The 22,311-nt window shown below is 50.9% G+C and overlaps 1 protein-coding gene across 1 annotated transcript; it reads right to left on the bottom strand.

The window, feature by feature from the left end:
* Positions 1-1,997: 1,997 nt before the first annotated feature.
* ACAT1 (acetyl-CoA acetyltransferase 1) lies at positions 1,998-22,009 on the bottom strand. Its single transcript, XM_055131528.1, has 12 exons — positions 21,854-22,009; positions 11,102-11,149; positions 10,168-10,285; positions 9,925-10,020; positions 9,430-9,530; positions 7,989-8,132; positions 6,942-7,092; positions 5,631-5,726; positions 4,780-4,893; positions 4,259-4,323; positions 2,571-2,728; positions 1,998-2,298 (listed from the first exon to the last, which is right to left on the bottom strand). The coding sequence occupies exons 1-12, from the start codon at positions 21,923-21,925 to the stop codon at positions 2,178-2,180; spliced, it is 1,284 nt and encodes a 427-aa protein (XP_054987503.1). The 5' UTR covers positions 21,926-22,009; the 3' UTR covers positions 1,998-2,177.
* Positions 22,010-22,311: the final 302 nt, after the last annotated feature.

Genomic DNA, 22,311 nt, shown 5'->3' with positions numbered 1-22,311 from the left:
TTACTTCTGATTTCAATTTAAGACATCAAAATTTGGAAGGTTGAGTACTTTCAACCTTCTTTCACTTTGTATGTCGGAAATATACAAAGTGAGTACTTTCACTTTGTGTATCAGATCTATTAGACTGAACATGCTTTTGCTTAATTAACATTTTGGTAGGTAGGTTAAAAATTTTATAAATGTACGGGTGCTTACCACAAGGATTTTATTTGTAAAGGTTCATAGTTTCATATTCTACTGAATTGAACTGCATGTGTCCTGTCATGACTAGCTATTTTATAGTTTAGTCTCGACTACTGTCCGTAAGTTTTACTTGGTTTGGTACTAACCAGCTAAGTGCCCTGTCTGAAGTGTAAGAATCATTCCTTTTAAGAATTGAGGTATAATTGACAGAAGCTTTAGGAACTTCAAAGTTGCATCATGTTGCTCTAATCTATAAATTTTGAGATGACACCTGTCAGGATACCATGTGAGGGGGTTTTGTTTATTTTTGTGACAATATTGGTTTTATTCGATTGGCAAATTTTAACTTTAGATATGTGTTATCAACTGTTGTCATATGTTAGATCCTGTTTATTCATCTTACATCTTTTAGTTTGAACTCTTACCAATCTTGCCTCATTCTATCCACCATTTATCTATTTAAGTTTTACAATCAAGACACTGGTGGGTGAAACTGAAGGCAAATGGAAAGAGAATGTTGTTCTGTGCTCATGAACTGGAGAAGGTGAAAATGTCTGGGTTACCCAAAACAACCTACAGATTCAATATAATCTCTATCAAACATTCATCAGCATTTTTTGGTTCTTCGTGATGAATTTTTGAATGGGATTGTTTTTAGTTTGTTATTAGTGAATTAAAATGCAGAAAATTTGTTGTTGATTGTATAATGACTCTAGTACTCAGTTACAGCAGTTCTCTGGCCTTAGAAAGGATATTTGGCCCTCCCCTAACTTTTGTCTTTTGTTCTCCTTGCATAATGGGTCTGATTAGGTTTTCTGACACTAAGTTGAATAAAAGTTAGGATGGGGCTGGAGTGATAGCACAGTGGGTAGGGCATTTGCCTTGCACACAGCTGACCCGGGTTCGATTCCCAGCATCCCATGTGGTCCCCCGAGCACCGCCAGGAGTAATTCCTGAGTGAATGAGCCAGGAGTAACCTCTGTGCATTGGCGGGTGTAACCCAAAAAGCAAAAAATAAAAATTAGGATGGGGCAGCCTACTAGGGCAGCCTAGTTCTGGATCTTTAAAAAAAAATCTTTCATAATAGATATTTTCACCATGAACTACTGCTGAATTTTGTCTAATGCTTTTCCTGAGTTCACTGAATTTTTTTTTATCCTTTATTTTGTTAATATGGGATATCACATCATACTTACATCATTGGAAGAAATCCCACTTGGTGGTAGAAAAATCTTTTCATACTAACTGGAATCGACAGAACATTTGGTTGAGTATTTTCCCATGTCCAGAAATGATCTGGGCCGGATCTTTGGTGGAAGGTTTATCATTACTATGCAGTCTCCTTAACTGGAAACAGGTTTGTTCATTTCTTGGAAAATTTAGTGTTGGTATATGTTTCTAGGCATTTAATTTACTGTCTAAATCATTGGCATTAATTGTTCTAACAATCTATGCATTTTTGTGATTTTTAGTTACAAGGTCTCATTAATTTTAAGTCCTCATTTTTTGGGGGAAAAATACACTCTGGTTTCAGATCTTTTCTGTTTCATCTCCACATGCTGCCTGATACAACTTCAGTTTCAAGTGATACATTTTGGAAAATATTTACTGTGAAATGTTCACATCCATTGGTTTAATATATTTAGAGAGCTTTATTTTCTGTCTTTCCCGTGTGATTTCTAGCCACACTGTTAAGCAATTCTCTAATATTGTGCTTTGGTATTTAAAAGTTATTAGCAGAATGACTACAAAGGGCCAGAGAGCATGTACCTTGCATATGGCAGATCCCAAAACAATGACTACCAAAAAAAAAATTTAAAGCAGAAGAAAAGTTTATTTGTAATTTCAAAAAGTTTAGGGATTTGATTTTTTTTTAAAAAAAAATGGTTAGAAAATAATAAAAACACAACGGTACCAAGTATTCTGAGTATCAGCTGATTGAGGGCAGTCAGACACGCAGATTGCAGCGGGGCTGTCTGGCCAGAGCACCTGGTCTACAGCTTCTGGATTAGGATGGCAGAAGCACCTCCTCCTCCGTTGCAGATACTGGCAAGGCCATACTCTCCGCTCTTCAGAGCATGAACCATATGAACAACAATCCGGGCTCCCGACATCCTAGAATTAAAGCCACAGTTTAGCTTTTAACTTCATTAGTCACTTACAGCTTAAAAGAATTAAGGGGCTGGTTTGACCCCAAAATTAAAACCCTGAACACAAACTTAATCATAAATTGCCTTCTTCAACAAGAAGCAGATAGAACCATCAGAAATAGAGGAGGGTGGGAAAACTGAGTATTCCACTAATAAATAAGGTCTGCTGTAAAGCAATTTAAGGCAAAAATACAAAGGCAGGCATTAAGCTAGATGTTTTTGTACTGTTTTACCTACCCAATTGGATGTCCCAAAGAAACAGCTCCTCCATTGATATTCACTTTTTGAGGATCAATCTCCAGCATTTTCATGTTTGCTAATACAACCACGCTGAAAGCTTCATTTACTTCCCACATTGCAATATCTTCTTTTTTTAATCCTGCATCTTTAAGAACCTTAAAAAAAAATGAAATAAGACATTGATTTCTTAAATCTAGTTTGTATTCCTTTGTAAAATTTAAATACGGAGTTTTGGCATTTAATTTAGGCTTGTATATTCCTACTTCAGAGAGAGACAACTTGACTGTAGGCTCCCTCAGAAGAATGAACACGTACTCACTAAACGGAAGAGATAGAGCTAAGGGTTGGTTTTCCTTGGATCCCTGTAGTTTATAAAAGTTTCGGGGTGGCGCAGCAGAGTAACAGTCCAGCAGGTACTATGTTTGCCTTGCGTGTGGCCAACCTGAATTCCATCCCCAGCATCCCATAAGGTCTTCCAAGCACTGCCAGGAGCAGTTCCTGAGCGCAAAGGCAGGAGTAAACCCTGAGCATTGCCAGGTATCACCCAAAAAGCAAAACAATAAAAGTTGCCATGGGATCACAGAGTTTCAGACCTGTTTTTATTGCTAGTTAACGTGTGATTAATAGCTCGGTTACCAAGGTGTGAAAATCCCAGTGGTTGTGGTATTAGCTCTGCAAAATGCCCTTTCAGAGGGCTGGGTGGTGGGGTGCTCATCCTGCAAGTGTAAGGTGCTGGGTTTGGTCCTTGGCAACACGAAAAGAAGTGTTTTGTTGTGGAGTTTTTTGGTTTTTCTTTTTTTTAACTTTTTGGGTCACACCTGGCGATGCACAGGGGTTACTCCTGGTGGTGCTCAGGGGACCATAGGGATGCTGGGAATCGAACCTGGGTCGGCCACGTGCAAGGCAAACACCCTACCTGCTGTGCTATCAATCCAGCCCCAGAAAATAAGTGTTTTTGAGTAGTAGTAAAATTAACATGAAAACTCATTCCTTCAAAACTGATTACCTTTGCTTTCCAATGTGGTATGTTCACCTCAGCAATTGTGTGATTTGGCTCTTAGCTTACTGGGCCTTCCATAGGGGTTCAAACAATTTTGTGGTATGTAGGGTTTCTCTAGTTTTACCTGAAAACCTCCGCTACTTCCCTGTGAGGATGGAGATGTTTACTTTTCATACTGGACATTTGCTTTGAATTCTCAAATCTCACCCTTCACCGATGCCTGTTCTTCTTTGCTACCTCTCTCTTGTGGTTACCATGCTAGATACATAAGCTCAAGATCATAAGAGCAAATGACGGATTTCATTGTTTCTTGGGGCCATATCCTGTAATGCTCTGGGGGCCATATAGGATGCTGGGAATTGAACCCAGCCCAGCTGTGTGCAAGGCAAGTACTCAATCAAACAATGTATTATAAAATTGGAAAAATTCCCCCAAACACTTCCAGGAGTTAATTCCTTAGTGCAGAGCCAAGAGTAACCCATGAGCATTGCTGGGTGTGACCCAAAAAGACAAAAAATAATTTTTTTGGAAAAATTGGGGCAGATTTTGGCATGGCTCCCTACATGTGCTCAACGTGTTGTGCTAGGCTATAATCTATACTGCTGTTTCAGGAGACACGGGGTAAAAGTGAAAATTTAAAAACTCATTACCTTAGCTATAAGCAAACCACACTGGACCTTCTTACCTTAGGCACAGCATATGCAGGAGCAATTGGAAAATCAATAGGGTCTACAGCAGCATCTGCAAATGCTTTATCAGAAAAAGGTCATTCAATTTTCTACCGGGCTGGAGAGCTTAATACAAGCAGGTTGGGTGCCCCACCAGCAGTAAGCCCCCAAGCCGAGTCTTAAGAGTTGTTCCTTACTGCTTTGTGGGTGTAAATTTCTTTACCTCTATATATTTGCTCGCACCTTCTATCAATCCTCTAAGTAGCTTACATCGCCCCCTATGGGAGGGCGCTAAATTTTTTCTGAGAAGAAACCCCGTGAATTTGGGAAGCTCCTTCAGTGCCCTAGAGAGCTGGTCTCTGCAGTTCGTGCAGAGGGCACGGTTACACTCTGCAGAGTGACAGTCCTACAAGTGTGGATCTAAACTAAAAACTGGATTTGAGGAGATACGGGTATGCCACAACATATTTATCAACAACTTAGCTTCCATCTCAAGTGACAGTGCATTTCTGTCACTAGGAACAGCCCTGTTTCCTACCTGCTACTCTGGCGAGTGGTTTGACCTTGAGCCTCTTGGCGGCATCTGCAGTCATCAGGACCAGGGCGGCGGCTCCGTCATTGAGCGTGCTGGCATTGGCAGCGGTTACTGTACCTGCGAGCGCCAGAGTATGGAGGCCAAAATCAGACACTGCTCCTGAACTATCTGAATGACCTAAGAGTGCCCTTGCCGGGTGGCGAAATAGTACACAGGGGTATGACACTGGTTTCAATTTCCGGCACTTCTTCCTCTCTAACACACCTCCCTGCCTCCCCGTCCTCCTCCCCCCAAAAGAATGTCTTTCGAGGCTTGGAATGAACCCTGGGACTCACACATGCAAGGCAAGTATCTTAACCCTGTCACTCTCTCCAGCCCTTAAGTACCTTTCAAGCTGACTTCTAATTTGTCAGTTTTAAAAAATATTAAGGAAGACTCCACAGGCTGTTGCTTGGCGGTACACACAAGTATCAACATATGAAATACTTTTCTCAAAGGATTTCAAAAACAAGGCCGGAGACATAGAATTGTTGGTACTGAGGGTGTTTGCCGTGCACATGGCTAACCCAGGTTCAGTCCCTGGCATCCCCTATGGTCCCCTGAACATCGCCAGTTGTCGCCCAAAAAATTCAACAGTATTCTACAGTCTCTCCAGAGTCTCTCCAGAGATGTCTGATAATATGTCTATCTTTATTATATAATAAAGTATCCGGAGAATTCCTGGTCCTCTTGGGGGAAGGATTGGTGTTTACACTTGCTCAGGAGACCACAGTCAGGCGTGTGCAAGCCCGGAGCCTTGCTTCCTGCTGTATTCTCTCTCCAGCCCCGGCATACAGTCCCCTTTAAACACTCACCATTTTCTTTCTGGAAGACTGTCTTGAGCTTTGGAACTTTGCTGAAGTCAACACGTTTATATTCTTCATCTTCTTTTACTACTACATCTGGTTTACCTAAAAGAAAAAAAATGTTTAATAATCATTCAGTAAGAAAATCATTTAGAATTCTAGGAGCACGCAGTCACACAACAGTTTATGGTATTCATAACAAGCAATACAAGATAGTATGGGGGAGACTATTTGCCATAGAGGCAGGGGAAGGGGCGGATGGAGGGGGATATTGGGGACCTTGGTGGTGGAAGATGTGCACGGGTGGAGGGTTGGGTGATCTATCGTTGTATGACTGAAACTCAGGAAAGCTTTGTAACTGTATCTCACAGTGATTAAACACACACACACACACACACACACACACACTTTTTAAATAAAATTTTTTAAAAAACCACCCGCCTTCATCTGTTAACTTGAATATTGTTCAGATGTCCAGCTCTGACACCCTGTCCCACGAAAAACCTCATGGAGAGGTTTCCCTTGAGATGGAGGTAGCAGCAGTGAGAAGCCAAGAAAAGTGTGTCCTGACCCAGTTATAGAATCGTTGTCACAGACCCTTTAATATGGAGGCGCATTCTTGGGGGTGGGGGAGTATATTTAAATCCCTTTCCAGGTAAGCTAGTTTACTGCATATCATTTATATTAGAATCTTTCCTGTTTGGGCACCTCACCTGGCTGTGCTCAGAGATTGAACCTGGGTTGGACACTATACAGCTGTATTCTCTCTGGCCCTATATTAGCCTTAATACATAATGCATTCGTCAAATTAAAGATAGCAGCATTTAGGTTAATGTTTCATGTTTAAAACTTAAACGTGAAAAGTTCAGGCAGGGGGTGGGGGTTGCCAAAAGAGTACAGCAGGCCAAAAGGAACAACCTCAGTATCTGCTTTGCAAACCATAATGCCAAAGAGGAGGAGGAGAGAAGAGAGGTGCCCGCCATAGAGCCAGGCTGAGGGGGAAAGGGCAGATGTGGGGGTGGCAGGGTCATTGGTGGTGGGAAATGTACACCTGTGGAGGGATGGTGTTGGAACACTGTATGACTGAACCTGGATTATAAATAGCTCTGGAACTCTGTATGTCACGGTGACTCAATAAATAATAGTAAAGCAGGCAGGTGGGCCAGGAGAGAGGACAGTAGATGGGGCATGCAGCTCACCCGGGTTCCATCACCTGCATCCCATACGGTCCCCTGAGCATCACCAGGTGTGGCCCTCCTCCCCCCCAAAAAAATGTAACAATCTGTATAGCTATTGAAACAAAGACCATCATTCCTCTACCTTTGGTTGTGATTGTGACAGGAGTAACTTCATCTGCAAATTTGCCCACCTCCCATGCTTTTTTACTTCTGGTGTAGGAGTTAATGGCGTATGCATCCTGTTCATCTCGTGCAATGTTCATTTTCTTTGCAGTGTTCTCAGCACAGTTGCCCTGATAAAAGGTGGGTAAATTTTTTTTTTTTTTTTTTTTTTTGCTTTCTGGGTCACACCCGGCGATGCACAGGGGTTACTCCTGGTTCTACACTCAGGAATTACTCCTGGCGGTGCTCAGGGGACCATATGGGATGCTGGGATTAGAACCCGGGTCGGCCGTGTGCAAGGCAAACGCCCTACCCACTGTGGTATTGCTCCAGCCCCAAATTTTTTAAATTATTATGTGTATCATAATACTGTGGTGAACAGTTCATTTTGCCTTAGTCCAAAAGTTGTCATATTGGGGCTGGAACAAGAGCACAGCAGGGCAGGCATCTGCCTTGCACGCAGCCGACCCGGGTTCAATTCCCAGCATCCCATATGGTCCCCTGAGCACCGCCAGGAGTAATTCCTGAATGCAAAGCCAGGCGTAACCCCTGTTACATCTCCAGGTGTGACCCAAAAAAAGAAAAAAAAATTGTCATAGTAAAGGCAAAGAATTAAATGGTTACTGATTCTTTGAGCTAAACTGAACAAGAGGGGTTGTTGTTTAGTAATAAATACTTCTATGTATGGGACTTGAGTTGACTACCAGCGTTCTTCCTGACCCTGACAATAAATAAGCTCAACATTTACAGCAGTAGGGTGTTTGCCTTTCACGTGGCCAACTCAAATTCGATTCCTCCGCCCCTCTCGGAGAGCCTGGCAAGCTACCCATGGCATACTGGATATGCCAAAAACAGCAACAATAAGTCTCACAATGAGAGATGTTACTGGTGCCCGCTCGAACAAATCGATGAGCAACAGGATGACAGTGACAGTGACAGCCTTCAGTCACTTCTAAAATACACATAGTAAAGAAAATCCAGCAATATTGCACAATAGAGGGTGTTTCTCCATTAGAAACCTCGTTACCATATGGATTTTATTGTAGACATCGGTGAGGCCATCTTTTACGATCAAATCTTCCAGCTTGACCCCTCCATATGGCGTTGCTCCTCTGCTCATGACATACGGGACGTTGGACATGCTCTCCATGCCCCCAGCCACCATCACATCCTGCGTGACACAGAAGCCAGGGTCAGCCCAGGAGGAGCTACAAACAGGTTTCGTTTGAAACATTTGTTCACAGTGAATATAGAAATGCTCTTTCCTGGGTAAAAAGATAAATGTAGCATTAGACTCAAACAACCGACATCTCCAATTTCCAACCTGCTCCCCAGTTATGCTTCTGTTAAGAATATGACATTGCTCTGACACTGTTTCTAATGTAGCTGGTGCCCCGTGTATAGATGTTTTCATTAGTGTATAGATGTTTTCATTAGTATCATTCCAGGATCTGTTTTTACTTTATAAGGCAAAAAAAGAAAAATCAGTATTTTCTCACGGCCCTTCAGTCAAAGGTACTACACCACAGGAACCTAGATAATCAGACTCTAGAAAAGTAAAGGTTCTCAGTATAAGTTATTTCAATAGTGGAATAAATAAAACAAAAGGAAAAAAAAAAGACTCTGCAACAGAACAGGTGTTTTGGGAGAGGCGCAGGAGTCATATAAAGGCACGCCTGAAGCTTACCCAGCGCTGTGAACTGGCCATAAACAGTTCTATGGTATTTTTCTGTGCATTTTCCACATGCATTATGTCCCCTCGTCATTTCAGTTCTGTAGCTTTTGGGGGTGGAGGACATAGCTGGTGGTGCTCAGGGCGCACCCCTGGAACTGTGTGTGATGCTAAGGATGAAACCCAGGCCAGTCACCACTGTAACCTTGTGGAGATCACAAGCAGAAAGAGAGCCTGGAGTGGATCAGCACTTAGCTCAGAGTCTCAGCTATCTGCCAACAGGTCTAGTGTGCTTGGTCTCAGGCAGAGACAGCAGAAAGCTGGCACAACTGGACATACTCATCACCAGTCTGAGCCAGTGATGTGACGCCCACGTTACACTGAAATCCTTTTTCTTTCTGGCAAATACAGTCAGACTTGAGGTAAACAGGTTGTCTGTAACCTAAAATGTCCTGGCTGCAAACTTCTGTGGGCTCCTCTGGAGATAAGGCCCCGCACACGCAGCCAGAGCTCAGCCCAGCTGCAAACTTTTCTTCTTGTTTTGGACCACTCCTGGCGGAGTGATCTGGGGGTCGGAATGGGGTGTTGGGGTCTGAGCCTGAGTCAGCCAAGTGCAAGACAAGCCCAACTGCAAACTTTTAAACATTTGTTAACGTTTAACAGGGACTCAAATGGGATCAGCAAACGCACGCACCACTGAGCGCCTAAAACAGAGCCTGCACTGTGAAAATCTCACTCTGAAGATGGTCTTTGGGCGCTGGGTACTTTAAGCCCTGGAAAGGAGCCAGTCACTCACCTGATGCCCGCACATGAGGTTCTGAGAGGCCATCATAATGGCCTTCATCCCCGAGGCACAGACTTTATTGATGGTTGTACAGGGAGTAGAAATGGGCAAACCTAAAACCAACAGAAATTGGGCAGACTTTAAAAACAAATATACTAACTTTTCCGATACAACCAAAAATTAGTAGTTCATCAAACTAGTGTTCAAAAATTTTTTTCAGCCAATAAAGGCCCATAAATGATACGCGGAGTGATCTGCACTTATCATTTATGGGCCTTTATTGGCTGAAAAAAATTTTAACTGTGGGGAGGTGGGCGGTGCCAAGGTCTCACTTTGCCTCTGAGCCATGCCCAGACCCTTGACATAGTCTAAGCGGAAGTGCCTCCAGCTACCATGTTGACTTTTCTCCTTTTTCAGCCACACCCTGCAGGTTGGGGGTGGGTCCCAGTGCCCCTCCGTGCCCCTCCAGCCCCACGGCAGTCTGCGTAGATAAGCCGGACCGTGTACCTGCTCCCAGCACGACTTGCCGGGTGGGGGCCTGGCCTTCGCCTCCTTGTATGACGTTCCCCATGTAGGCCTCCTTAACCTCCTCCTTTGGGATCCCTGTTTGGAAAAAAAGCAAGAAGACATTTTTATTCACTATAATAATCATAACAATCACTGGTTAACCAATTAGCTACATGCCATGCAGCGCGTCGGTCGAAGTCGCCCCAGAGAAGCACGGGTCTGCTGAGCCACTGCCCCACTCACCTGCCTTCTCAATGGCCGCCTTCACCGCGACAGTGCCCAGCTTGGTGGCCGGCATGGAGGCAAGGCTGCCTAGGAAGGAGCCAATGGGGGTCCTGGTGGCACTTACTATGACCACTTCCTGTCAAGGCAATGACGTTGAAAAATTTAATCAAAATCATCTTTCATTCAATAAAAACTCATGTCTATATTGACTAAGGAAGATTTCTATGAATAACTTTATCCATCGAAGATAAAATAATCTTAGGATGGAAAATGAATCCACTCAAACTTGGTGCTTAATGAGTGAAGAAGGACTACTATAGGAAAAATACACCTAGATCTTTCCTGGTTCTCTAGAGGAAGGTTTGAAACGGAAGTTTTGAACTGAGGAGTCAATTTGAAATTTAAGAAATGGTCATTACTTTTACTCATGGGAACTTCCTAAGCCCTCACTGGGCCTGGCTCGTGTGGAGGGGCCCCGGCAGAGCTGCAGTCAGCCCCCCCACACCCCAGCGTCAGGGACAGGGCCTAGAGTGGCGAGGACTGCACTTGTTCCCATTCTGCCACGCTGGGGGAAGCGGCACTCCCCTGGGGTCTGGAAGGCTGGCCTGTGGAGTCCCCACACGCCCTGCTGAAGCCTGAGGCCCACTCAGCACTCGGCAATCTCCTAGCACTCCTTCCTGTCCAGTCCCCAGCCCGGCCCCAGCCCGCCCTGCAGAGTAAAGAAGCTGATTTAGAGATCAGGTCATTTTAGCACTGGGTCCTGGGAAAGAAGCAGGAATTAGGCCGAGGAAGAGACTCTTTTTGTTTGGGGGGCAGGGGGCACACCTAGCGGGGCTCAGGGGACCATATGGGAGGCCGGGATCAAACCCGGATGGCTGTGCACAACTAGCTGTTTCTAATCCCGAAAGTACCCTCACATAAACACAACGTATAAAGCACAATTTATACTTACATTCAAAGTGGGTTTTGAAACATAACTTCGCTCTACAGGTCTTATTTCCTATAAGAGAAATATATATTGTTAGAATGTAAAAAATGGTTGATAACTTTTTTTTTTTTTTTTTTTGCTTTTTGGGTCACACCTGGCAATGCACAGAGGTTACTCCTGGCTCTGCACTCAGGAATTACTCCTGGCAGTGCTGAGGGACCATATGGGATGCTGAGAATTGAACCCGGGTCGGCTGTGTGCAAGGCAAACGCCCTACCCGCTGTGCTATCACTCCAACCCCTGGTTGATACCATCTTAATACTTCCTGGGAGAGTTATGATTTTTTTTCTGCTACTTAATACTTCCATTTCCAAGTTTTCCACAACATATATTTCATATGGGGCTAGAAAGAAGGCTGAAAGCACATGCGCAGATGGGCGTTCCATCCCTGGCACCACACGCCCTGAACCCTGCCGGCTCTGGCACAGAAATCAAAGCCACAGCAAACAAGTTACTGTGCTGTAATAAACTTTCTTTTGGGGGTGTTGCCAGGGATGAACCCAGAGCTTCATGTGTGCAAGTCAGGTGCATTATCACCAGGCTGCAGCCCTGTCCCCCATTTTCTTTGTGGGGAGGGTCTCCCAAGCAGTGGGGGGGCTGCACCTGATACCTGCCCATCCAGGAAGTTGGCTCAGTGCTCAGCCCATCATGACATGACCACAGCCAGTGGTGCTCACGCTCTAATTAACTGTAGAAATGGATATTCTGGGGCTGGAGAGAGTACGGTGGATAGGACACATGCCTCGTACACGGCTAACCCGGATTCAGTCCCAGAATGCCGTGTGAAGAGCCAGGAGTAAAGTAACCCCTGAGCACCACTGAGTGTGCCCCCACTCCCCACCACAAAAAAAAGAGGAGCTGGAGAGATAGTTACAGCTGGTGTTTGCCTTGCTCACAGCGAACGCACGTTAGAATCCCAGCAGATAGTTCAGCTGAGATAGTGCAGCTGGTAGGGTGTTTGCCTTGCACATACTGACCCGGGTTCAATACCCAGCATCCCATATGGTCCCCCGTGAACCACCAGGAGTAATTTCTGAGTACAGAGGCAGGAAGTAACCCTTGAACATTGCCAGTGTAACTCCGAAAACCAAAAAGTGAAGAGATGTATGTTTCAGGACTGATGCAGCTCAGCGGCAGAGCACATGCCTCCTGGGTCCCGGGTTTGGTTCCCAGAAAATTCTCCCGTGCACCCACACGGTGCTCAGAGCCTCTCTGGAAGCAGAGGCGCATGTGTCCTGAGCACCGGGCCTCAGGCCCTCTGCATTGCAGCGCTTAGCCCACCACCCTCACTCTGGCCTCAGTTCCCCGTCTCCAAGATTCTGAGTTGTTGCCTTAAATTTAAGTTGCAAAGTAAGAAAATACCCTTACAGGTTAGAGAAAATTTTGTTTTCTTTGGGGTCACATTCTCTTGGTTGTGCTCAGGGATCAGTCCTGGTGAGACGAGGGACCATGTACGGTGCTGGAGACTGATCCCAGGCCAGACGCACGCAAGGCAAGTGCCTCCCGCTGTACCCCGAGTCCAGCACCCAGAAAGCTATGATATTAAACTTTGGGCAGGGCATTCTCCCACATGGTACTCAGGAGTCCAAGGCTCCCGATGGCAATTCTCGGCCACCTGGGCCAGCAGTTCAGTGCGTGCAAGAGTCTGAGGATGTGATGCTGCCAGGCCCTGAGTGCCAGGGGTCCTGGGGATGAAAGCACAGGGCCGAACCCACCGACACTTTGGACCACTTGGTGCTGGCAATGGAACCCAGGTCAGGCGCCTGCCAGGCTTATACCATAACCACTCTCTCCTGGGTCGATACTAAATTCTTAGTTTACTTCAAGCTAACATTATAAATATGGCCTAAATAACCAAAGAAATTTTTTTTTTGGCTTTTTGGGTCACACCCGGCGATGCTCAGGGGTTACTCCTGGCTCTGCACTCAGGAATTACTCCTGGCAGTGCTCAAGGGAACATATGGGATGCTGGAGATGGAACCTGGATTGGTATATGCAAGGCAAATGCCCTACCTGCTCATCTATTGCTTTGGCCCCCAGAGAATTTCTCTTCCAATAAAGATTACCTGCGGGGCTGGAGCGATAGCACAGCGGATAGGGCGTTTGCCTTGCACTCGGCTGACCTGGGTTCGATTCCCAGCATCCCATATGGTCCCCTGAGCACCGCCAGGAATAATTTCTGAGTGCAAAGCCAGGAGTAACCCCTGTGCGTAGCATAGCCGGGTGTGACTCAAAAAGAAAAAAAAAAAAAGCTGCAATAAAGATTACCTGCAAGGACAAACTGAAGATGCAGACCAGGGTGACTGTTTTGAAATCGCCCTACTAGCAGGACAGATAACCCCCATGGTAACACTGCCTTGGCAAGCAACAGTCAGTCCACAGTGGAGTCCCAGCACCCTCACTACAGCAGGGAGGGTGCAAGTCTTTTTTTTTTTTTCTTTTTGGGTCACACCCAGCAATGCTCAGGAGTTACTCCTGGCTTTGCACTCCTGGCAGTGCTTGGGGGACCATATGGGATGCTGGGGATCGAACCCGGGTCAGCCGCGTGCAAGGCAAACGCCCGACATGCTGTGTTATCGCTCCAGCCCCGAGGGTGCAAGTCTTGCCCGGGGTTGATTGAGTTCAATCTCCGGCATCCCATGTGGTCCCCCAAGCATCGCTAGGAGTAACTCCTGAGTGCAGAGCCAAGAGTAACCCCGGAAAGGTGGCAGAGGAGCCAAGTCGGCCCTTCCCATCCCCCCGCCCACCTGGGGTCCTCACTGTCATGCCCATGATCTGCCTCCGGGCACCATCTCAGTGCTTCAGTGGCCCTGATCCAGAGACTCCCAGATGAATCTCAGAATGGAATAGCTCCCTACAGAGATGTCTCTGGACCCCAACCACTTACAATTTTAGAATCCAGACGCGCGCGGCTGCAAAAGCGGCTGCATGACCTCTCATGATATTCATAATAAGCAACAGTAAATTATCTAGCATCTGCCCCTGGCAGGGAGGCTTGAATGGTGGTGGGAAAATTTGAAATAATGGTGGTAGGAAGGCTGAATGGTGGTGGGACTGATGTTAAAATAATGAATGTATCAATTAATGTGAACAACCTTATGAAAATAAATTTTTTAAAAAATAATAAAAAACAAATTTAAAAAAAGCACCCTTCAAAAAAAGAAAAGAGTAACGCCAGAGCATCACTGGGTGTGGCTCCCCCACCAAAAAAAAAAAAGACCCTATCAAAATCACCTTTGATTCCTGACACTACTAGGTGTGACCCAAACTCACCCCTCACCCTTCAAGCCATCTGAAGGATTCGGGAGAAAGTTACAGGATGTGGCTCAAATCTGGAGTTCCACTGAAATGCCCCACAATGCTCGGTTCATCTTCAATGCAACAATGGGTACGATCGAGTCTCCCTTGCCGGCTCACACCAACCCTGAGAGGCTCTGTCTTCTCGTTCAGATCCATGGAAGCTGCCAGTCCAGCAAGACTTGGCTTTACTCCTCCGCACCCAGCACGCATTTGCTGCTGCAGGCCTGGCCCGGGTGATATTGGCATCAGCAGTGCAGGCACCAGTGCACCCGGAACGGGGCGGTGCTTCTCAGAGGCGCTCAGCGGGGCAGCCCTCACTCTCCAAGGCGCCTCCCCTCTTCCCACTGGCCGAGCTGCAGGCCAGGAAGATAATGGACCTGGGCCAAGCCGGTTCCCTCAGAGACCAGGCAACAGGACACCGGTGGGCACCTACTGCAAGGGCATGAGGGTGCAGAACCTGTGCCAACAACGCAGAGTGCCCGGCAAGAACTCGAGGCAGCAGAAGTGGACGCCAGGACACGACTCAGAGAAAGGAGGGGAGCGTGGGTTAGGGGCTCCCACGGGGACCCCAGAGGGCAGCGCACTGCTTTCCTGTCCTCGGGGGTTGGGAACTGGCCTCCCTCACGGACCCCCCTTTCTCACGGCACTGTGGCACTGAGCAAGGCGACCTGTGCAAGGAAGGGGAGGGGGAGCCCACCCACCCCCACCTCTAGCGAGGCCTGCACGGTCCTGGCGCCCAGGGAATGTGTGTGGGGCCAAGTGCCTGGGTCCCCCAGGGACTGCTCCCGAGTGAGTTGGTAGATGCAGTTCACGGTTTTGCGTCCACCCCCTTGGTGGGCTAGTGTGAGAACAAGGGGAGGCTGCGGGAAAGCGCCGTGGGCCCCTCCTCACAGGGGGTTGGGCTTCCCCTTCCTCCCTCCAGGCTGGACCACCCCCGGGCTTTGTTCCACACTCTCAGGGACCAGTGGCCAATCACAACTGTCACTGTCCCTTAGGCTGCCCCACCTCAACGCTGAGTCCTGAGTCTCCCCCTTCTCCAGTCCAGCCTCAAATGGGCTTCCACAGCCCCACAGCCAAGACACAACTTCCACAGACCGGGCTGGGCTGGGGGCTTCCCAGCAGTGCTCAGGGGGCCCATGGCCACTCCCCGAGACCCCAGCTGGCCAGTGTGGCCGCCTCTATTCACCATCCAAACCCGGGTTTTCACTGCCCACACCCAGCAGCAGTTTCCCCACACGTGGAAACGACATACCAGGGGCGCAGGCCCACAGCATCAGGCCGACCTGCAGGGCAGAAAGACGGAAGCATCCCTGAGGCACAGACCACCAGGCTCCACGACCAACAAGGCCCAGCCCTGCCCCGCAGCACGCTACTCGCCTTGGCTTCCCAACACCCTCCAGCCCCAAGCACCAAACAAGGCACATACAGCTCCACTCGGCTTTATGCCCCCCCTGGAGGCACAGCCAGACTCCCCCTTAGCTGCCAGGGCCTCCGGGCCCCCCCCCCCAGCCCAGGACCTCAGCCCCTGTGAGCCCCCAGGAGGACCCCTAGCACATCCTGCTTAAGGTGGGCCTCTTACACCAGCAAGTCCAGTTCCCTCAAAGCTCCTCACCCACAGAAACAGGAGGTGGTGTCTATTCACCAGGGGGACATGTCCAATGATGTTGGGGGCTACTCCTACCTTGGTGTTCAAGTATCCCCATGGTGCCAGGGACCACACTGGGGCTCCCTCATGCAAAGCAAACTCTGGCCTCTGAGTCATCCCTGGGGGAGGGAGGCAATCAGCTGGCACGGCACCCACCCCACGAGAGCTCCGGGAGGAGGGCAGGCTTGGGACAACCCACACACACTGGCCACAGCAGGGAGGGGGGCGTGAACGCACCCTGTCACGTTTATCTGCACAGAAGGCAGCGAGCCAGGCCCCGGGCAGCCAGGGGGAAAGCCCAGGATGGTGCAACCTTCAGTGGTCCGGGGTTCCAAGAAGAGACGGGCAGTATTTACTTACCGTCCAGTGGTGGCAGGAGACACTGAACAAATATTTGCACATGAAACCGTGGACACCTTTCAGGGAGAGTAAATATACCGGGAAGTGAGCAAAATACTGCTGATGTGCAGAGAGGCAGCTGGACGGGCCAGGAAGCATCAGGCTGGGGTGGAGGCCGGGAAAGAGCACTCAGGAACCAGGGGCAGGACTCTCAGGTGGCCGTGGGCCAAGACAAAGTAGTGCACACTAAATATAGACAGCGGAGTGGAAGCAGGAGAGACCGGGGAGCTGCCGGAGAAGGAAGCACAGCGCCAACAGGCAGAGGAGCCCCTGGCCTGGGTCTAGAGGCTTTGCCACTCTCAACAGGGCCACTCCTGGGTGGGGGAGATAGCACAGGTAGGAGCTAAGGCACGTGCCTTGCACATGCCCATCCCAGATCAATCCCTGACACCACGTATGGTCCCCGAATGGCACCCGTGAGTCTCAGCAGTCCCCAGCGTCGCACCCTCTGCTCTGGCTCTAAACCACTTTGACCCCTGGGACAGCTCCCAGGCCCGTGAGAACCACTGGGGAGCCCCTCCATCAAGTAACCCATGTGGCCAGAGTGACATCTCTGTCACTTGCCTTGCACGCGGCAGACCTGGGCTCGATCCTGTCACCTTAGATGGTCCCGAGTCCTGCCAGGAATGATCACTGAGCACGGGGCCAGGAGTAAGCCCTGAGCACAGCTACCCGGGTGCGGCCCCCAAACAAACAAAAGCGCCTGGTTCGGGGAGCTCTTTGCAAAGCGTGTCTTTCCCGCCTCTTCACAGCTACTTGCTGACACTGACGCGTCACTCCTCAAGGCCTCAGTGAGACTCTAGGAGGGGGAAAGTGCAGCTGGCTGGGACCAGCCAGTCCCCTGAGCACCAAGTCTGGAGCAGCCCAAGGTGCTGCTAAGCATAATGCAGAAACAAACAAAAGCTTTTTTTTTTTTTTTTGGTGTGGGGAGGACATTGTTTGGGCTTCATCAGGCAGTCCTGGGGTACCAAATGGGGTGCTGGGGATTGAACCCAGGTATCAGCCACACGAGGCAAGTGCCCTGCCCACTGTACTCTCAGTCCTGTCCCTCTTACTAAACTGCAGGTTTTCATTGCTGAGTACACTGTTACGGGCTGAGGTGCTTCTCCCCCAAAGCAAGTCTTCACCCCAAGGACCTCTCAGTAACTTTATTTCTAAGTGGGGCTTCCCAGAAGCAGTCCCATGAGGGCAGCAAGTGGTCTCCCCCGCACGCACAAGCCACATCCTTTCCCAGGAAGTGAGGGGCAACTGCAGGAACCCCCAAACCAGAGCACACGCCAAAGGCATGAGAGGCCAGGAAGGACCACCGAGTCCTGCCGACGCCCACTGCCCACTCTCTCGGGGTGCACAGGCGGCCAGTCTCGTCCGGTCAGGCCTCTGCTGCTCAGGCCCAGCAGTGCCGGGGACTGATGAACTGGCCACACACGCACCTTCGCTAAGCCCTGGGCCACTCTCCAGCCTCTCTGGAGAGTGCTACTTCAGGTCCCAGGACCCCCCACCTCTCAGAGGCCACCCTCCCCACACAGCTGCCTCCCCACTTTGGCCTGGCACCTCCTCTCTCGCCCCCCCTGGTGGGTCGAGCACCCTGACTGCTGAATCCCCACCTGCAGCCAGGCCCCCACCAGCACCCTCTCCCCATGTCTTCCCCCGAGAGCCCTGACCCCATGGCAGGTCAGCCCCCCGTGCCCCCACTGTCCTACTTTCTGTTGGGGTCCAGGGCCAGGCCAGGGCTCCCACATGCAGAGCCGTCTCAGCCCCAGGCACGCCGGTCAACAGCCTCCAGCCGGGCCCTGTGTGTCCTGCTGGCTCAAGGCCACGGCACCGAAGACCACAACCCACAGGATCAAAGGGAGCGAGAGGGCCGGAAACGGAGCAGGGCCATGTGGCTCAACAAAAAACGCAAAGACCCTTCTAGCAAGGACAGACAGAGGGGCCACAGAGAATCCAGCACCCAGAGAGCACCCAGCAACGAGGTGCAGCCAGCACAAATGGTACCAACGCACCAGGCACAGGGACAAGAGCAGCCAGTGGGGTCACCACAGCCAGGGCTCAGGGCGACCCAGCAGAATGGACCAGAGGGCACCAGCACACACGGGCGGAAGTTGGATGGAAGGCTGGGGGGATGGGGGTCTCCAGCTGACGTCAGCTGCGGCAGATTAGGAGCTAGGGCCAGGGCACCGACAGGTTCCGCCTTCAGCAATGCAGAGAACTGGGGCGACGGCCAAGACAAGGTGGCTCTGCCCGGCACTTTTTTCAAAAGTCTGAGTAGTTAAAGAAACAACAATTTTGGATCCAAGCAAGAAAACAGAAAAGGTCAATACTGACCTACTGACCTAAAGAAAAGCATGTCCCCTGGGAGGGATCCCCGCCCTCCCCCCCCACACGCAAGCAGCATATTCTGGGTGTCCACATGCCACTCTGGAGATGCTGGCAAGTGCTGGCTGCCGGTGACCGTGGGAGAGTGAGTGGCGGGAGGTGCTCCCAGGAACGCTTTGTTCCAGACCTGTGTGTACTGAAGGCAAAGGGGACAGTGCAGCGGAATGGGTGAGAGATCACGTTCCAGCCAGACAATGGCACCAAATTCTGAAATTCTTTCAGACAAGTTAACAGTAAATGGTGGGGTGACCGGCGAGTCCAGTAACAGCTGATTCTGGAGTCCACGAAACCCAGCGGCCACTAGACACTGGTGTGCAGTTTACCGTCTCATCAGCAACATCTGTGCCTGACTGTAAAGTGCTGTAGGCTAGACGCTAGGAAACACTATACTGTCTTTTTAAAATGTTAATTTTGGGGGCAGGAGAGGGAGTCACAGCAGGTAAGGGGTTTTTTCTCGTACATACATGGCCCACCCAGGCTCAATCCCTGGCACCCTGTATGGCCCCCAGGGCCCCACCAGGAGGGATTCCCTAAGCACAGAGCCAGGAGTCAGCCCTGAGTCCAGCGGGTGTGGTCCAAAAACCAAGTTTAAAAAAAAAATAAAACTTTAATTTTATTTTTGGGTTTCTAGGCCACATCTGGTAGGGTTGAGGGGTCACTCCAGGTGACGCCTGGGATACTGTGCTGTGTGAGGGACTGACCCAGACAGGAGTTATGCAAGGCAAAGGCCTCATCCCCTGACTGGCCCCTGCACCTTTTTAAAAAAAACCAAGTTCACCTAATTCACCTGACCAACCCTGTGAAACCCAGGCTGGGGCAGTTACATTTTAAATCATTCCACACAAACAACGGAGGGGGCTGGAGCAATAGCACAGCGGGTAGGGTGTTTGCCTTGCACACAGTTGACCCGGGTTCGATTCCCAGAATCCCATATGGTCTCCGAGCACCACCAGGAGTAATTCCTGAGAGCAGAGCCAGGAGTAACCCCTGTGCATCGCTGGGTGTGACCCAAAAAAAAAAAAAAATAGAGAACCGGGGGCGAGGGAGAGCCAGGGCTTCAAGCTGTTCCCCACAGCCAATCCCAGAGCTAGGGACAGCCCCAAAGACAACCCCTCCCCCCCGAAAAAAAACAGGAGACATGGCTTAGGACAGGGCAGATGGCAGGAGGGTCAGAGGCTCAAGCTTTATATGCCCCAGGGGTTCACACCCCAGGAGCACATGCCCTGGAGAGCCCCAGAGGGACCATGGTGGGGTGGGGGAGCCCCACCTTTCCTAAACCTACTCCCACTTTCCATTTTCTCAACCGTCCAAAGTTAGCTCTGGGAGGTCATCACTCCCTACTAGACAGACACCCTGTTTCCTGCTAGGATGCTCCTTCTGCCACCATTTCCAGCACCCCTGGACAACAATTTTCTGCACACTTCAGGCCTCCCTGACCTCCAAGACAAAACCCTGAATACCAAGGAGCCCCACATAACTGGACTTCGTACCACACTGGTGGAAGGCCAAGTTGATCAGCCTCACCAGACTGGAAAGTCCAGCCACCTCTACCACACTGACCAGTTCTCCACGGACCCTTTTTTTTTTTTTTTTTGCCTCCTTCAAGTGCTCCAGCTGAGGAGCTACAAGGCTGTGCGGAGCTGAGAACCGCCGGTTGCTTTGCTGTCCCTGTTCCCACTGGCTCAGCAGGCCGGTCTGGGGGCCAGCAGGTGTAAAAAGGTCCAAGAACAACGTCGGCTCAGGCCACACCTGGCCGCTGGGTGAAGGCCAGGTGGCGGCAGGGATTGAAGCGGGCCTCAGGCTTGCATCCCCTACCCCGTGGGCCCCTCCACCCACCCACCCACCCACTTTCTCAGGTTCTGTCCAGCTCCGAGTGGGCTCAGCAGGCTTCCTTACTCTGACATATGAAAATGCATTTTCCCCCTCAAAGGCTCCTGTGCCCCACCCACCCCTCAAATCAGCTACCAGAAGGGAAAACTCGCCTCGGGGAGCCGGGTAGGGGAGCGCTGGGCCCTATCAAGCATCTTTCAGGTGTCATCGAAGTATGGGGGGGGGAGGGTAGGGGATGGTTCAAATCGCTCCAGCGGGGTGAGGGAGGGGGGCATCCGGTCTTTGCAAGGCGCCTCGAATCCAAAGTTCACCCGCGGAAACAAACGAGATGAGCAAAGGCTCCTGAGAGGCTGCCCAGGGGCAGAACCGGGGCCTCGCAGCTGACCGGGGGTAAGCCCAGGGCCTCCGGGCTGCCCCGGAACAAGTCCGGAGCCTCCCAGGTGTCCCGTGAGAGAGGTCCGGGGCCTCGCGGTTGCCCAGGACAGATCTAGGGCCTCCCAACTGTTCCCGGACAGATCCAGAGCCACCCAGCTGTCCCGGGACAGATCCAGGGCCTCCCAGCAGTCCCGGGAGAGGTCCAGCCCCCCAGCTATCCCGGGACAGATCCAGGGGCCACCCAGCTATCCCGGGACAGATCCAGGGCCTCCCAGCTGTCCCGGGACAGATCCAGGGCCTCCCAGCAGTCCCGGGAGAGGTCCAGCCCCCCAGCTATCCCGGGACAGATCCAGGGGTCACCCAGCTATCCCGGGACAGATCCAGGGCCTCCCAGCTGCCCGGGAGAGGTCCAGGGGCCACCCAGCTATCCCGGGACAGATCCAGGGCCTCCCAGCTGTCCCGGGACAGATCCAGGGCCTCCCAGCTGCCCGGGAGAGGTCCAGGGGCCACCCAGCTGTCCCGGGACAGATCCAGGGCCTCCCAGCTGCCCCGGGAGTGGTCCAGGGCCTCCCAGCTGTCCCGGGAGAGGTCAGGGCCTCCTAGCGGCCCCGGGAGAAGTCCGGGGCCCCGCGGTTGCCCGAGACAGGTCCGGGGCCTCCCAGCAGCGCGCCCGGGCCAAGCACCGTGCCGACCGTGGCGGACGCGCAGGGCCTGGGGCACGCCCCGTGGGTGAACGCGCGGGGCGCCCTGCGGCGCCGAGTCCCGCGGTGGTTGGTACCAGCGCTCCTCACCTGCATCAGTCTCCGAAGCAGGGCAGTGCGCCCACCGGCGCCGCCGCGCAGGAGGGCCGCGGACACCGCCATGGTCTCGGGGTGTCTAACGGGGGCTTCAAGGGCGGAGAGCAGCCAGAGTGTGCAGCAACCGCGCACCCGCCCGCCCCGCGCCGGGTCCCGCCCCTGCACGCCTCCGCCAATGGCCGCGCAGGCGGCGAAGACGCGCAGCTATTGGCTCGGGGCCGAGGGGTGGAGGCCGGCTCTTCCCGCCTCCTCCAATGGCAGGCCTGGAGCTCGGCGGCCCGCGGCTATTGGCCCGCAGCCAGCGAGGCGGGGCGGAGGCCTGACATCCGGACGCCCGAGCAGTCCCGGCCCGCGACAAAGTTGACAAATTACTGACGAGCCTTGGGGCGCTGGCAGGAGAGCCAACAAGCACCTGACACGCCACAAGTTCAAGTTTCCAACGTTCCTGACCT

This window comes from Sorex araneus, chromosome 3 (assembly GCF_027595985.1).
Source record: "Sorex araneus isolate mSorAra2 chromosome 3, mSorAra2.pri, whole genome shotgun sequence".
Lineage (NCBI taxonomy): Eukaryota > Metazoa > Chordata > Mammalia > Eulipotyphla > Soricidae > Sorex > Sorex araneus.
The sequence above is the reverse complement of the archived record's forward strand: the minus strand, read 5'-3'. Positions and strand labels throughout refer to the sequence as shown.